The sequence below is a fragment of the Hyperolius riggenbachi genome, chromosome 3, assembly GCF_040937935.1.
Source record: "Hyperolius riggenbachi isolate aHypRig1 chromosome 3, aHypRig1.pri, whole genome shotgun sequence".
Classification (NCBI taxonomy): Eukaryota; Metazoa; Chordata; class Amphibia; order Anura; family Hyperoliidae; genus Hyperolius; species Hyperolius riggenbachi.
The window spans coordinates 221,548,607-221,564,514 of record NC_090648.1 but is presented as its reverse complement, the minus strand read 5'-3'; the positions used below and the strand labels follow the sequence as shown (position 1 = coordinate 221,564,514).

General features: G+C 44.4%; 1 protein-coding gene across 8 annotated transcripts in view; it reads left to right on the top strand.

The window, feature by feature from the left end:
* HERC1 (HECT and RLD domain containing E3 ubiquitin protein ligase family member 1) overlaps positions 1 to 15,908 on the top strand; it is a 193,207-nt gene that overhangs the window by 62,344 nt on the left and 114,955 nt on the right. For all 8 annotated transcript variants that reach the window (XM_068275796.1, XM_068275797.1, XM_068275795.1 and 5 more), the window contains exons 12-14: positions 10,014 to 10,148; positions 10,392 to 10,557; positions 10,794 to 10,919. In XM_068275796.1, the coding sequence (XP_068131897.1) occupies positions 10,014 to 10,148; positions 10,392 to 10,557; positions 10,794 to 10,919 (427 nt within the window). The remainder of the gene's footprint in view (positions 1 to 10,013; positions 10,149 to 10,391; positions 10,558 to 10,793; positions 10,920 to 15,908) is intronic.

Here is a 15,908-nt window from a genome sequence, read left to right as displayed (position 1 = left end):
ATGCAAGTATGACTTGTGTATGCTTATTTTGACTTTTAATTTTCAGTTCAGGTTTTCTTTAAAGGGGTTCCTGTGGTAGTCAAAAAGTAAAACAAGCTGACACTTACCTGGAGCTTCTATCAGCCCCCTGCAGCGGTAATGTCCCGCGCCGTCCCCTCCGATGCGCCGGTCCCCGTGTAATCACGCGAGGAACGGGTGATCCCACGCCATCCTCCTCTGATCACCCGGTCCCCGCCGCCGGCACGGGGCATTATTCATCTGGCATAGCCGAATAATGCGCGCTCCCGTTCGCGTCATCAGGAGCTTACTGCACAGGTGCAGTACGAAGTTTTCTTGTACTGCACCTGCGCCGTAAGCTCTGTTGACGCGTGCGGAAGCGAGAGCTCGGCCGCACAGCCGCAGTGTAATCACTAGCTTGATTACACGGGGAACGGCGCATCAGGAGAGGATGGCGCGGGACATTACCGCTGCATGGGGCTGATAGAAGCCCCAGGTAAGTGTCAGCTTGTTTTACTTACACAGAACTTCTTTAACCCTCCTGGCGGTTTGTCAAAATCCGCCAGGGGGCAGCAAATACGTTTTAAAAAAAAAAAAAAAAAAATTTCATGTAGCGAGACGAGGTCTCGCTACATGATAGCCGCTGCTGAGCGGCATCCCCCCAGCCCCTCCGATCGCCGCCGGCGATCGGAGATCAGGAGATCCCGTTCAAAGAACGGGATCTCCTGGAGGGCTTCCCCCGTCGCCATGGCGACGGGGCGGGATGACGTCATCGACGTCGTGACGTCAAAGGGGACACCGATCCACCCCACGGCGCTGCCTGGCACTGATTGGCCAGGCAGCGCACGGGGTCTAGGGGGGGGAGGCGGCTGCAGCGACGCGTATAGCGGCGGATCGGCGGGTAGCGGCGGCGATCGGGCACTGCACGCAGCTAGCAAAGTGCTAGCTGCGTGCAGCAAAAAAAAAATTATGCAAATCGGCCCAGCGGGGCCTGAGCGGTGCCTCCCGGCGGCATAGCCCGTGCTCAGCACGGGCTTACCGCCAGGGAGGTTAAAGGACCACTGTAGCGAAAAAAAATAAGCAGTTAAAATCTGACAGAACTGACAGGTTTTGAACTAGTCCTCTGGGTTTTCTTTGTTTTCAAAAGCATTTCCTGAATGGCAGTTTAACCTCCTGAGGACCAGCAGCCTAAGACTCCTTAAAGGACAGTGCTTACACTTAGTCCCAGCCGCTAAAATTCACACCACCTCCTGGTCAGATCACTCCCCAATTTCAATTTGTTTCTCACCCATGCTCCCTCGCCGCAGAGAGTTCCACTGGCGGCTTAACGATTCCTTACTGACCAGAGAAGACCTCTTAGGCCTTTTAAAGGGCAGAATTAAGGAATACTTTGAAGATAATGACGGTTCTGTATCTTCCTCTCTGACTCTATGGGAAGCACATAAAGCGACAATCAGAGGCTTCCTGATTGGTCAGGCAAGCATACTTAAACGCCAGAGGAACTCTAAGATTGAGGAATTATCTTCCAAACTAGACAAGGCAGAGCAGGAATGGAAACAAACCCCTACACGCATTAACAGACTGATCAGAGACAAAACACGCACAGAATTGGATCTACTCCTTACAGACTGTGGCCTCAATTCACGGAGCATTATCAAACGTTTATCAAACACTTTATCAAATGTTTGATAATTTACCTCATGGGTAAAATCTCATTTTAAATTCATTAAGGTGTTATATACTTATGGAATGTTTTACCGATAAAACGTTCAACAAATATATAACACCTTAGTGAATTTAAAATGAGATTTTACCCATGAGGTAAATTATCAAACGTTTGATAAAGTGTTTGATAAACGTTTGATAATGCTCCGTGAATTGAGGCCAAAGTTGAGAGGCAAATGAGGTGGCGGAGACAGATGTTCTATTACAACGCCAATAAACCCCTTGCCCTTTTAGCCAGGTCCTTAAAAAAACGGCCCTTACATCCTACTATACTCAAAATTCGTGACCACTTGGGCCAGGCCTCGGCCAATCCTCGTAAAATCATAGATATATTCGCCAAGTTCCTCACTGACCTTTATTCCAACCCATCTGAAGCCTCTGCCCAAGATATCACAGCCTTCCTAGATCAAACTACCCTCCCCAGCCTCTCATCAGACACAGCAGACCGGTTAAGCGCTCCAATCACAACCATTGAAGTCCAAGCGGCCATTAAAACACTGAAAGTAAACAAATCTCCTGGGCCTGATGGCTTTTCGGCCCAATATTACAAAAAAACCTCGGAACTGATAGCGCCAACTTTAGCCAAATGCTACAATGAGATTAGGGAAGGCAAGCTCCCCCCACAGAACATGCTCAGAGCGCAAATATCTATGATCCCCAAAGAAGAGCAAGAGTGCCTTAGTGCTCATCAATTCCGTCCTATTTCCTTAATTAATATAGACTTTAAGCTCCTTGGTAAAATCCTAGCGCTGAGGTTGAGCACAGTTCTCCCCACTCTCATCCATAGGGCTTGATTCACAAAGCGGTGCAAAGTGTTTGCACGCCTGTGAAAAGCCCTTTATCACGCCTAAACTCAGTTTAGGCGTGATAAGAAGAAACTCGCGCGATCTCCCGCGCGCAAAGTTTTGCGCGCGTAGCGCACCGCGCTGCGCGCGCAGTGTACCATGCTTCGCGCGCAGCGTCCATTGAGCCCTATGGGACTTTGCGCGCGGTGCGCTACGCGCGCAAAACTTTGCGCGCGGGAGCTTCGCGCGAAGAGCAGCACAAATCGGTGATAACTCAGCTTTGCACGGCTTATCACGCCTAAAGTCTTTTAGGCGTGATAACTGAGTTATCACCGCTTTGTGAATCAGGGCCATAGAGACCAAGTGGGATTCGTCCCAGGCAGGCAAGCTGAGGATGCCACCAGGAGGGCTATACTTTTAACCCATCATCTACAACATCATAAAATCCCCGGAGTGGCATTGTCGCTTGATATCTTCAAAGCCTTCGATACGCTTTCCTGGGCATACCTAAAATCCGCCCTCAGCAAATGGGGCCTAGACTCTAAATTTTTAAATTGGATAGAAGGCATCTATTCCCATCCCACTGCCTTTGTACGCTACTTTGGACACAGTTCCGAAGTTTTCCCTATCAATAGAGGGACGAGACAGGGGTGCCCCCTGTCTCCCCTACTCTTCATATTAGCGTTAGAACCATTCGCTAGAAACCTTAGGGACAACATAGACATAAAAGGGGTGGAAAAAGCGGGCATTGATCATAAGATACTGATGTTTGCGGACAACACCCTCCTATTTCTCACCCAACCCCTTATTTCTATACCCAATGCACTCAAGGCTTTCAATAACTTTGCTAAAATTTCAGGCCTCCGCATTAATGTAGCCAAGTCTAAAGCAATGAACATTTCAGTGGACCAAACGGGTTATGAAGCCCTTAAAGAGACAAGCCCCTTCCAATGGGTACAAACACTCCCCTATTTGGGTATTACTCTAACGCCCTCATACTCTTCCCTCTTCGCAGCCAATTACCCCCCACTCCTCAAATCCCTGTCAGCTTTAACCACTAGCTGGTCTACCCACCCTCTCTCCTGGATAGGTAAAATCAACGCAATCAGAATGACATACTTACCCAAACTCTTATATTATTTTCGAACCCTTCCAGTTAAAGTCCCCGACCACTATTTACGTATATTTCAGAGCAGAGCTATGACCTTTATCTGGGGTCGTAAAGGCCCCCGAGTTCGTAAAACAACTATGTTTGCGAATAGACTAGATGGTGGCCTCAGTGTTCCACACATCAGCTCCTACTATAAAGCAGCTGTTATCAGCCAACTCACTCGGCTCTTCCAGCTCCAGGACACCCCACTGTGGGTATTCCTGGAAATCCCAGAATGTGCGCCCCTCTTACCTAGCACCCTACTTTGGCTCCCCCCTAAATTAAGAACTCCAACCATGAGTCCCCACTTTGAAACACAGCCTCCAAGTCTGGGACTCCATACGCTATTCGGCCAATCTACAATCCCCTCACCTGCCATTAGCACCTCTCACGGGAACCCCCCTTTTCCGCCCCGGCCTAGACAGCCCAACATCATTCTCCTGGTGGTCAGATCATGGCCTAACCTTTGTGGACCATCTTCTTACCCCTAGAGGCATCTGCTCGTGGTCCGAACTCCAGGAAACAAAACAAATCCCTAAAACGGAGTTCTTCCGTTACCTCCAGCTGCGACATTGGATCACCACACTTATAAAAGATAGGGATCTCCCGCTCAATCTCACCCCCTTCGAGAACATCTGCCTCCGCCGCCCCAACTCGAGAGGCCTCATTTCCTCCGTTTATGCTTTTTTAACTCGTCCCCGGACCCCTATTCAGCATATATACGCGTCTAGATGGGAATCCGACTTAGCAGAAACCAAGGACAGAGAGGTATGGCTGGACATTTGGGGAAGAATATCTAAATGCTCTAATAACTTACACACGATAGAATCGGCTTATAAAGTTCTGACTAGGTGGTACCTGGTCCCAGCTAGAATAGCGAAGGTATTCCCCACAGCCAATCCCCTTTGCTTTCGGGGTTGTAGAGTGACAGGGGACATGATGCACATATGGTGGTCCTGTCCCCGCCTCATCAGATTCTGGAGTCGTGTCTTTAGGCTGCTGTCCAGTTTGTTCCACAAAACAATTCCTAAAAATCCTTGGCAGGCCTTACTACATGCAAAAATTGAGATATTGACCGCCAAACAAAATAAACTAGCTTCCTTAGTTTTCTCAGCGGCTACAATGACCATAGCAAACAGTTGGAAGAAACCTTCGGTTAGCTTTGAGGAAGTTAAGGCCAGAATGAATTCCTACATGGTCAATGAAAAACTCACAAACATACTTCGAGACACCCATAAATCCTTCGAGAAAATATGGGAACCCTGGATCCAATTGGAACACCCAAACATGGAGGAAACATTGATAACCAGGCTATGAGATGGACCCTTCCTTCTTTTCTGTCCTCTCTTTTCTTTTCTCCTCTTCTCTCCCCTCTCTTCCTCCTCTTACCTCTCCTCTTCTCGGTCACACTCCTACCCCTAGCTCGCATTATCTGTGAATAGTAGGGGTCCTGCTCACTGCCTGAGCTGACCTCCTAGGCTTTCCCTTATACCGGCCTTCTCCCCCCCCCCCCCCTCCTTCCCCTTTCTTCCTTGGCCGGCCCCTATACCCTTCCACTACCACGGCATACCCCAGATAGTTGGTGTAATCCTCTGAGGTACATTTCCCCCTTTGCAGTCGCAATTTCCCTATACCCCTATCTTGACCCCCACCGGGCTCAATGGCCCGGACCGAACCCTTCCCCATTTCCCTTTGTATAGTCTGTTTTCCCTGTTCATACATGTACTTCGGGCTATTTAGGAACAGAAGATTTGTAACTCTCAAGTTATATGACCGTTTTGTTATCTATGATCACCCTGTATACAAAATCTTGTTTTATAAGAGCTTTCCCTCTTGCCCTCTTGTTGTCCGCTGTTAATGTAAAATTTTCAAAATTTTCAATAAAAACTTTGAAACCCAAAGGACCTCTGTCGTGAAAATGTTAAAATGTAAAATTCATGTAAACATACACAAATAAGAAGTACGTTTCTTCCAGAGTAAAGTGAGCCATAAATTACTTTTCTCGTATGTTGCTGTCACTTACAGTAATTAGTTAATGGCAGTTGCTCCGTCCAACTGTTAAAAAAGTATGCAGCAAGCTGGGAGGCTGGCCAGCATCAGTGTATAGATCTTTTTCAGGGAATGTCTTTATAAAAAATAAAGGCCATGCTGAGAATCCCCCATGAAGAGATGGACTAGCCGAAAACCTGTCGGTAATGTCAAACACCATGGCTCCTGATCAGTGAGGGGAGATATTGGCTGTCATATTACAGCTTAATCTCTCCTCTCGGGTGCGAAGTACTTCCTGGGTCGTGGCTTAGCTTCCGATTGGAGGAAGCTCACAGAGGGGGGCAGTGAGGGTCAGAGGCAGGGGAGCCCTGCAATGGAGGAGGCAGAGGAGCGATCATGAGTGACATTTGCAGGTAAATAGAAATAGGGGAGGGCAACGGCGGCAGTAGGAGGACACAGAGGCACGTAGTTGTGCACAGAACATGCCTCTGTGTCTTAAGATTTTTTTTTAAAAAAAGGCCTCAGGTTCTTTTTAAGGATGCCTTTAACCACTTGCCGACCGCACACTCATACCATGCGGCGGCAAAGTGGTAGCTGGAGAACCAGCGACGCACATCTGCGTCGCCAGGTGCCTCCCTAATTAATTATTTCCTGTTAGATCACGGAGCAGGTCTCCGTGAATGGCCTGCGAGCCGCTGATCGCGGCTCGCAGACTACATGTAAACGCAGGAGACGTTTGTCTCCATTGTTTACATTGAACGGCGCTGCTGCGCAGCAGCGCCGTAAGGCAGATCGGCGATCCCTGGCCAATCAGCGGCCGGGGATCGCCGCCATGTGACAGAGGACATTCTGTCACAGGCTGCACAGGACGGATGGCGTCCTGTGCAGCCCCGATCACCAGGGGTGAGAGGGAGGGGGGAATTTCGCCGCGGAGGGGGGCTTTGAGGTGACCCCCCCCCCCCTGCAACATGCCAGCCGGCAGGAGCGATCAGACCCCCCCCCCTGCACATCATCCCCATAGGGGGGAAAAAAGGGGGGCGATCTGATCGCTCTGCATGCAACCTGATCTGTGCTGGGGGCTGCAGAGCCCACCCAGCACAGATCATAAAAAACAGCGCTGGCCCTTAAGGGGGGGGGGGGGTAAAGGCTGGGTCCTCAAGTGGTTAAGCATTAAATTTACACTGACATGTTAGGTATATACAATGGCACAACAGATTGTTCATGTTTGTTTGATTGAATACATATTAAACCTAATAATAAGGCCTTAGACATTGGGCCTGATCCAATGCACTTTTTCTCCAAGTTTTCTCCTAGGTGATATTTTCACATTTGATCAATAAAATGCCCTTTAAGTCAGCAGCAAGCAAGAAAATACTTTTTCCTCTATTTTAGTACTTTTTCAGTTGCAGAATGCTAAAACGTAATTTTAAACTGAAGATGAAAAATTTCCTCTCAGTAGAAAACCCAGGAGAAAAAGCGATTTGGAACGGGCTTATAATCTCTAAATTTCAGGCAGATAGTAAAGATCCTTGACTGTCTGCTCTTCCTGTATGTGTAAAATATATTCTTGGGCTAAAAGTCTCCAGTATACTGTGGTTACCTAAAGTCTCCAGTTTAAAATGGTTACCATGTAAAGGGTTAGGTGTCTACCAATACCAGAGGACAGTGGTTGTGTAGGCATACTTTAACTATCCTTATTGTGAAGACACAAGCACTGGAAGTTTCTTTCCTATGCCAATGACGAGATGAACAAGATTCTATTGCTCTCGGCAGTGAAAATGAATGATTTTATACACAGGGAATACTTGTGAATGCTTTCAAATGTATGTAACTAAGAGTGGTTACTACAATTGTTAGTTTTGGGAGTATACTGGTAATCCCAGTTTGAACTGCCACTAGTAGAAGACAGCATTTAACTGCTAGAGAAGTATGCTGCTTGGAAGGGAGGGGATAATTGAATGTACAAGGTTACAAAGAACATCATATTTGTGTTCTTGTGTCCCTCAGGCATAAATACAGAATCTCAGATGTTTATGTAGCAGTCATAAAGTCATGCGGGTGATTAGATACCTCATATATGATTGACCAACCTCTAATGGTTAGCTTCTTAATGTGACTGCAGCAGTTAAAAGGTAACTATTTTGCAATGCATCTGAATGGCTATTAAGCTGCTGATGGTCTGAGAATGCAGCCGTTGGCTGGCAGCCAAATGCTAAGAGGGACCATGACGATTGATTGATCACATTTAGAAAGGTTGACTGGCAATGTTGTCTCCTCTCCCAATCCTCAAAAATGTGTCCAAGTAATATATGAATATAGAATGACATGAGTTAAATTATACATATTTAATGACCAACCTGAAATGGTTACCCTCATATATTAACTAAACCAGTTTACAGCTTGAAATTCCCAATCCAAAAACTTGTAGCAGTTGTTAATGGAGCACTATGATGAAAATTATGCAGCTGTAATATGCGTGTTATCGATAAGCTATGTAATAGGGAGAGTGTTTTATTTCTGCTTAGAATATCCTACCTAATAAAACCCCTATGTTGCTGCGTCCTCCCAGGAAGAGGACGGGGTCGAGCGCAAATGACATGCGGCCGGTGGTGGTGACCTGGCGAGAGGGAAACGGGGGTTGTGAGGGTGGCCTAGAGCCTGTTATTGTAACAGGCTTAGGTCCAGTAGTGCATTAATAAAACATTTGCATATGCCAATTATTTAGAACCTGACAGCTGCTTTCCTGTTGCAAATTTGCTGATGAGTATTTCCCTGTTTAAATGGACTTTTGGGTCCTTTTACAATGAATCAGTTACTGTTATAACTGAATGGAAAAATTAGGTGCTGCCCAGGGGAAGGTAATGACCATGTTTCCCTATTGGTCAGTTCACATTGTATGCATTTTAACTGAAGCTTTTTCACAATGCACTGCTATGGATCAACTGATCAGTTAAAATGCATCATTTATTCAGCATACAGTGTAGAAAAGGTCTGTCCTATTTCTCTCTCCCTCTCCCACTCATCAGAAGCTGTTATGTAACTGACTCTATTCTACTCCCAGCCCTGTGTGAGCCGCCCTGTATCATACTTAGGATTAATGTAATTAAATTTATTACGCTACTAATCTATTTAGTGAGCTAGTATTGAGCTTGCAAATTTTCTCTCAGGGCAGTGATATTACCATTGTCCTATTCCATCTGACTGTTCAAAGGTTTGTCAGAAGAGAAGACATAGTCTCTGAGACATTAGTCTCTGAGGTAGGTTGAAACTGCAAAACTAACCAGGCCAGTGGTGCCTCACATGAAAGGTAAAGAAAGCTTTTGATCAGTCTTTGAACAGCTCATAAGTGAGTGGGAGTTCAAAAGTGGCCCTTGCTGAATAATTTAGCTACCTCATAGTTTTGTTACATTAGTCCTGTTATACATCTACCACACCTCTCAACTGTTTAAGACAAAAAAAAAAGTGACCACTTAAGACACGCCCCTGCCACACCCTCAGGCATGCCCCAGCCACACCCCTAGTCATGCATACCACAAAGAATCCATAAGCAAAATTATGTTTTATAATTCTTACCACATTGGTCCTTTCTGTCATTAGATTTACTTCATATTGCCATTTAGAAATAATAAATGCATCGTTTTAAAGGATGGGAGAGTTTATAGTCAATTCTACAAATTTTTAAATAGAAAAATACAAAAATTCCCATAGATCTTTACATCAGTCCAAAAAGTGGGACGAATGAAGAAGTAAGTGGGACAGAGGGATTTGGTCCCTAAAGAGGGACTGTCCCTCTGAACAAGGGACAGTTGGGAGTGATGCATCTACAGAGGAGACCCTTCACACACAAGGCCGAATTTATGCTTTCCCAAGTACTGCCTCCTTTTTCATGTGTACTATCATGTGCAGCAGCCTGCATTTTTTCATGCAGCAGCTCCCCTCATTCATGTGGTGTTCCCCAATTGTAGCACCTTCCATTTACGGCATCATTTTACATATGTAGCAGCCCCTCATTCTTCTGTCCCTCTACGCTGCATACCCTTTGGGCCGGACTTGTTTAGATTTTCCAGAAACCCCAGCCCTGCTTAACCAGAGTCACTGCTGCTTTTCTGGATAGCGAGAGAGAGGAGACCTATGACAGGCTACGTTTTTGTGAGTTGGGGATTACCTGACAACCGCTTTCAGATGCTAAAAAAAAGTGGCATTTAGAAGCATTTCTGTAATACATGCTTGGTGGAGAAATGTTTGCTCTCTGATAAAAGGGATATTACAACTGCATGTTTTTATTCATAGCACTCCTTGTAATTCAGTCTCTCGCTGCTGGGAAATACTTAATTGTTAATGGCTCCTGGGTGCTTATCTCATTTTAGACAAGTGGTTGCATGGCATCGTCCTTACTGTGTTGATCTGGAAGAGAGCACCTTTTTCCATTTGAGATCGTTTTTGGAACGGTACTGTGAAAAAATCAATAGTGACGTCCCACCTCCACCTTTCCCATCATCCAGGTATTCAAATTTGTTAAATCACTACTATATAAAGGTATTGTGGGAAAGATGTTTATTGCGTCCATTACTGTCAGAAACTCTGGCTTGAGCTAGAAGTGTCCATTATGTGTCAACTGGTATGTTTATCAGGTACACGAGTTACTTACAGCACAATTTGTTTAACACCTTTGTCACTTGTCATGGATTGCTCTGGTCTTCCACTATTGCTTTTAAAATGTAGTATTTTGTGTTTTTTCTTTGAAGAGAACACCATAATTTTTTAAAGTTGTGCCTGAAGATGTTGTCAAATCACCTAGCCTTGGCTTTAGCAGGAGGAGTTGCTACCAGCATCTTGGGTCGACAAGCAGGACCTCTTAGGAACTTGCTTTTTCGTCTTATGGATGCCAGCGTGCCCGATGAAATTCAGGAGGTAATACCGGTTTTGTGTGAACGGGAGACTATGCTATTGTTTGTTCTATGATTTATGCATTTTATTTTATAAGCAAATTTGTTATTGTGGGAATAAAGCTACTTACAGAAATGTTAACAAGACTCTGCTCAGTTTGTCTATGGTTTTATTGGAAAGCTATTGTAGCTCAGTAGATTCACTCTTAGCAGCTCTTACTAAAGGGAAAAAGTCTACTTACCCTTTCTCTTAATCTACAGGTTGTCATTGAGACTCTGTCAGTTGGAGCTACCATGCTGCTGCCTCCTTTGCGGGAGAGGATGGAGTTGCTGCATTCACTGCTGCCCCAAGGACCTGATAGATGGGAAAGCCTTTCCAAGGGTCAGGTAATGTATTCTGGAAACTTTAATGTACACAAAGTCTGTATGACACTCTGAAGGAAAATATACCTGCACAACTGGAAAAGTAAGCAGATTGTGTAGATGGACCTTTTTAACTTTTTACAAGAATGTTTTTGGTCAGTTTGAGAAATGTTCAAATAAGAACGTGACCTAGACACAAGCCCTAAGGGAGTAGTGTTGACAGATCTTAGTTCAGCTGTCATTTTCACCTTGGTTTCACTGAAGGCCAACTGTAGGTAAATGGGTCTTTGAAATAGTTTGCTCACTTTTTCTAGGTGTATATACACTTGAAGTCAGAAAGCTACCTGCACACCAACCCTAATAGGATGTTTTCAGTGTAGGAACTGAAAATATTGAACTAAACCGTTTCACCTTATTTTTTTAAGAACTGCTGATATTTCTCTTAATTATTGTTCCTTTTATAGCATAGTTTTAAAGAGGCACTGTAGTGACCTATTGAAGTATGCAGTAAATTATTCATGTTACCCACTTATTGTAATTTTTTTCTGGTTTCAGCATCAGAAATATTTCCTATAGCTATATATTGCTGTATATTGGTATGTAGCCCCATCTTCCCAGTGATGCTTAGCCTAGGCTGTTTAGCTACACAGAATTTTCCTCCCAGAGCATTGTGGGAGCCCAGGCATTATTTTCACTGGCTTAGGCGTTTTCAAACACAAACATTCCACAGCGTTGCACCTGACAGGTTGCCACCTGTGATAATTTTCAGAATGTTAATCGCCGTGAGTAAACATTACCATACCTGGGGCTTCTACCAGCTCCCTGCAGCCGTCCTGTGCCTGCGTCTGTACTCTACGATCCTCCAGACCCCTTCAGGGGCTCAGTTTCCTTTTAGAGCCACTGGCCAGTGCCATGGCCACGCATTCTTGTTCACGCTCCCTCCAATGTGAGCGTCTTGTGTATGCGCAGTACTAGAAAAGGTCGTACTGTGCATGCGCAGGAAGCTTCTGGCGACAGGAGCATGAACGAGGATGGGCTTGACCAGGGTCACGCAGGCGCATTGCCCATTGCCTGGCCAGTAGCTCTAAATTGAAACTGAGCCACTGCAGGGGACCGGAGGATCGTAGCGTACCGGCACAGGGCGGCTGCAGGGGCTGGTAGAAGCCCCAGGTAAGTGAAACTTTTATTTATTTATTTGCTTTGGTTTAGGTCCATTTTAAAGTAAACTGAGCACACTTTTACTAATCTCTATTTATCTATCTTTCTATCATCTATCTCAAACCTCCTGAGGGAGGTTCATGAATGGTGTGGGCCTTTTTGGGGGTAGCAGGCAGGGGTGCTCACCGGATGATATCTGAATGAGTTTGATTCGGATTTCATCCAGGTAATTAAAGCACCTGAGCGGGTGTGCGAGAGGGGGTTAAACTTACCCAGCAGGCATCTTCTTTAACCTGTCCCACTGTGCGTCCCAATCTGTGTTCCAAGCTGCGTCATGTGACTACTACGCTTCCTCCTTCAACTCGGTAGCAGGAAGTATTTGTAATTATGTAACAGCGACTTGGAACGCAGAATGGAACGCACAGTGGGACGGGTTAAAGAAAATGCCTGCTGGGTAAGTTTAACCCCCTCTCGCACACCCGCTCAGGTGCTTTATTTACCTGGATGAAATCCGAATGAAACTCATTCGGATTTCGTCTGATGAGCATCCCTGGTAGCAGGCATTACTTATCTTCGTTGGGCCGCTCCCTAGCTACCTGTCTGTATGTGCTTCCCCATCTTGTCAATACGGGAGATGCTATAGATTCAAGCTTCCGTAGCAGTGTTGTGCATCCTTGACTGCTCCAATGCGTGCTGGGATGTAGACCTTCGATGTGAGTACATCTCCCAGCTGATCAAATGATAAGCTTTGTACTGCTTAATGCAGTGCAATGCAATCCAGCTATCAATCCCCGCCTACTTGCACACATATTTTCTAATCTATTGCATCACATTTTGATCGATACACTTCCAAAGATTCATTGAGAGTTGGATATGTTGCGGTTACTCTTCCTCATTTGCTGCACTAATTTATGAAGACTTCTAGTTCAGTCATACTCCTAGACCATTTAACAAACAAGGAAGTGGCGTTAGTATACTCCTTTCTGAGCACTGTTCTTTTAGCCAAGTTATGCCTACGATACGCCCTCCGTCATTTGAGGTTCATTCAGTTTGTATACCTCCCCTATCCACTTCCAAAGTACTGTCTTTTATCAACCCACCGGCGGGGCTACATTCTTCTTTTGACCACTTCTGCCTGACAGCCCGATTTCCAGTCTGTTTACATTCCCACAATGCAATTTGGCAACTGTAATATTCACATCAATCCTAACGACATTGATGCTACCAAACTTTTCTTTCCCACTTCTTCCTTTGGTCTCTCATTTTCTACTTGCACTCAAATGTCAAAACCTAAACAAAAAAACCTTTGAAATCTAGACCTGTAATTGATGTCAAACACTCTACATACTTTACTCACTGTGCTCTCCTTTAACTCTAACTCTAAACTAGCTGCAGCTTATTACCATAACACTACTGAGGTGGCTATACACTAGTTATTTTTTGTTTATTTTAGTTGACGTTCAAGCAGATGAGCTATATATCGATGTAAAGATCAAGTGTTTTTCATGTACTGGTAAATCAATAGAATGTATGGTATCCTTATGATCCTTTTAAAGACATGGCTTCTGGATCTAAGCCTCTTCGTGGTTGGATAAAGTATGTTTAGCTTTACGGCTGCACTTGATATGGTTGCGTCCTTTATAACCCTTGGCCTCACTTTGCCAAATGACATTCCTGACACCACTACTGAGGTTACATGGTTTAGTGAGGCTACATTGTTAAAACACCAGTCTTATTGATGAATGGCATTGTCAAAAGTGCAAACTGAGCAATGATTTCCAAATATATAAAGGTATTTTGCAGGAGTTCAGCGTTAAGGTGCCCATACATGGTACAATTTTTTCATTTTTTTCGATTAGATAATTTAGTTCAATTATTCTGTTCGATCGAATATAAAGATTTTTCCAGCATGTCTGATCAGATTTTTCTCGAAACGGGATAATCGTTAGAATTTTTTTTTTTTCGATCAAGAAATTTTACTTTTCATTCGATCATTTAGATTGAATAAACGGGATAATTTAAACATTTTTATTGTACCATGTATGGCCACCATTACTCTGATGTTAAGAGAGCAGATTTAGGATCATTTTCTACATCTCTCTCATGCCTTTTCAACCTATCTCTCTCCACTTGCATTTTCACATCTTTGTTCAGACATGCTTTTGTAACCTCAACACTTAAATGGACCTGAAGACTCTGGAAAAAAGAGTTTCACTTATGTGGGGCTTCTGCCAGCCCCCTGCAGCCTCCCTGTGCCCGCGATGTTACCAAAGGATCCTCCAGTTCCCGCTGTGGCTCTGTTTCTTTGCCGCCAACTTACAAGTCGACAGCCAATCCACCTGAGCGGCCCTGGCCGCGCACATCCTCGCTCACGTCACCGGGAGCGTCCTGCGCAGACGCAATATGAGAACCTCATACTGCAGCTGTGCAGGGTGCTCCTGGCGACAGGAGTGAGGAAGCAGGCGCAGTGCCCTCTGGCTCACAAAGTGAAACTGAGCGGCGGCAAGGAACCAAAGGATCGTTTTTCCCCAGCGCGGGCACTGGACATCTGCAGGGTGCCGGAAGAAGCCCCAGGTACGTTAAACTCCTTCTTCCTTTTTTTTTTTTTTCTTTTTTTTTTTTCTTACACTACAGGTTTCCTTTAAAAAAAAGAAAAAATATCTCAGCCTTTCATCAATTTCGAGCTCCCGGCCTACTTATGTACTTTCCTTTTCATTCAAACTGCCTGAAAGATGTAATTACTCATACCTGCTTTACCACTTCACTGCTAACCCCCTAGTGGATCCAACCTAACAATTCTACTGAAACTGCTCTACAAAAGTAACAAATGACTTAATAATTGCTAAATCTAAATGTCACTACTATACTCATTCTTATGGACCTCTCAATATGGAGAAAATGAATTCTAATTGTTCCACCTTCTAGCCTAATTGATTTTGGCCTAATATCAGTCGGAAGTATTGATGGGACCTGCTGGAAGATTTTGGTCGATCAGGAGTGAGGCAGGAGCATCGGTCGATGGGTAGCCCATATTTTTCAGTAGATTCCCTGCTGGAATGTATTGAAAATTATTCTGCAGTTCATGGACAGCATCAATTCCTCTCTGAAATGAATCGATCATTTGAGACCATTGGGCAAAAATCTATATATGTATGCAGGGGTGTAATTTACACATGCAAAATGCTTTAGAAACATATAGGGTGCATTTCTCTGTTTTCCTTCTGTCCTGTGCAAGAGTTCAGGTCCACTTTAAGCGATTTATACAGTTCAAGCTTTTATCTCTTACTTACAAAGCTCTTGCCAGTCCTCCCTTGTACTATTAATTTCAGTGGTCAATATGTGTGGTTCCAGGAGCTTCCAGCCAAGGTTTCAAAAGTGTGAGCTAAGTTAAGCAATGGCAATATGCAGTCCCTTAGTTTAGTACGTTATAGACAGACCAAAGCAAGCATTTAAAATTACCACTTTAGCTTGTAGTATATGCCATTATGATTTCAGGATATTTATTCTGTAATTGAAGTATTTTTAATCATTGACGCCCAATTAAATAGTTTATTCAAATGAAATGGTTTACTGTCTTTGACAAACATGTCATGTTGGAACCAGCCCCTCCAAGTCATTTGATTATATTGATTGAGTGATTGGTATTTAGATGAGTAAGCTTGACTTTTATTTCTGAAATGCTGAAAATAATGTGTGGTAAATAATAGAATGCTATTAAGGAAACCATAGGAAACACTGAAGTATAAGGTCCAATAAATCCCACAGCAACAAGCAGGTACTGTAATTCAGTGAAGATTAATGGGTGTGTCTGTCAGAATTTTTCACCCTTATTGCTTCAGCTATACTGCTTTATCA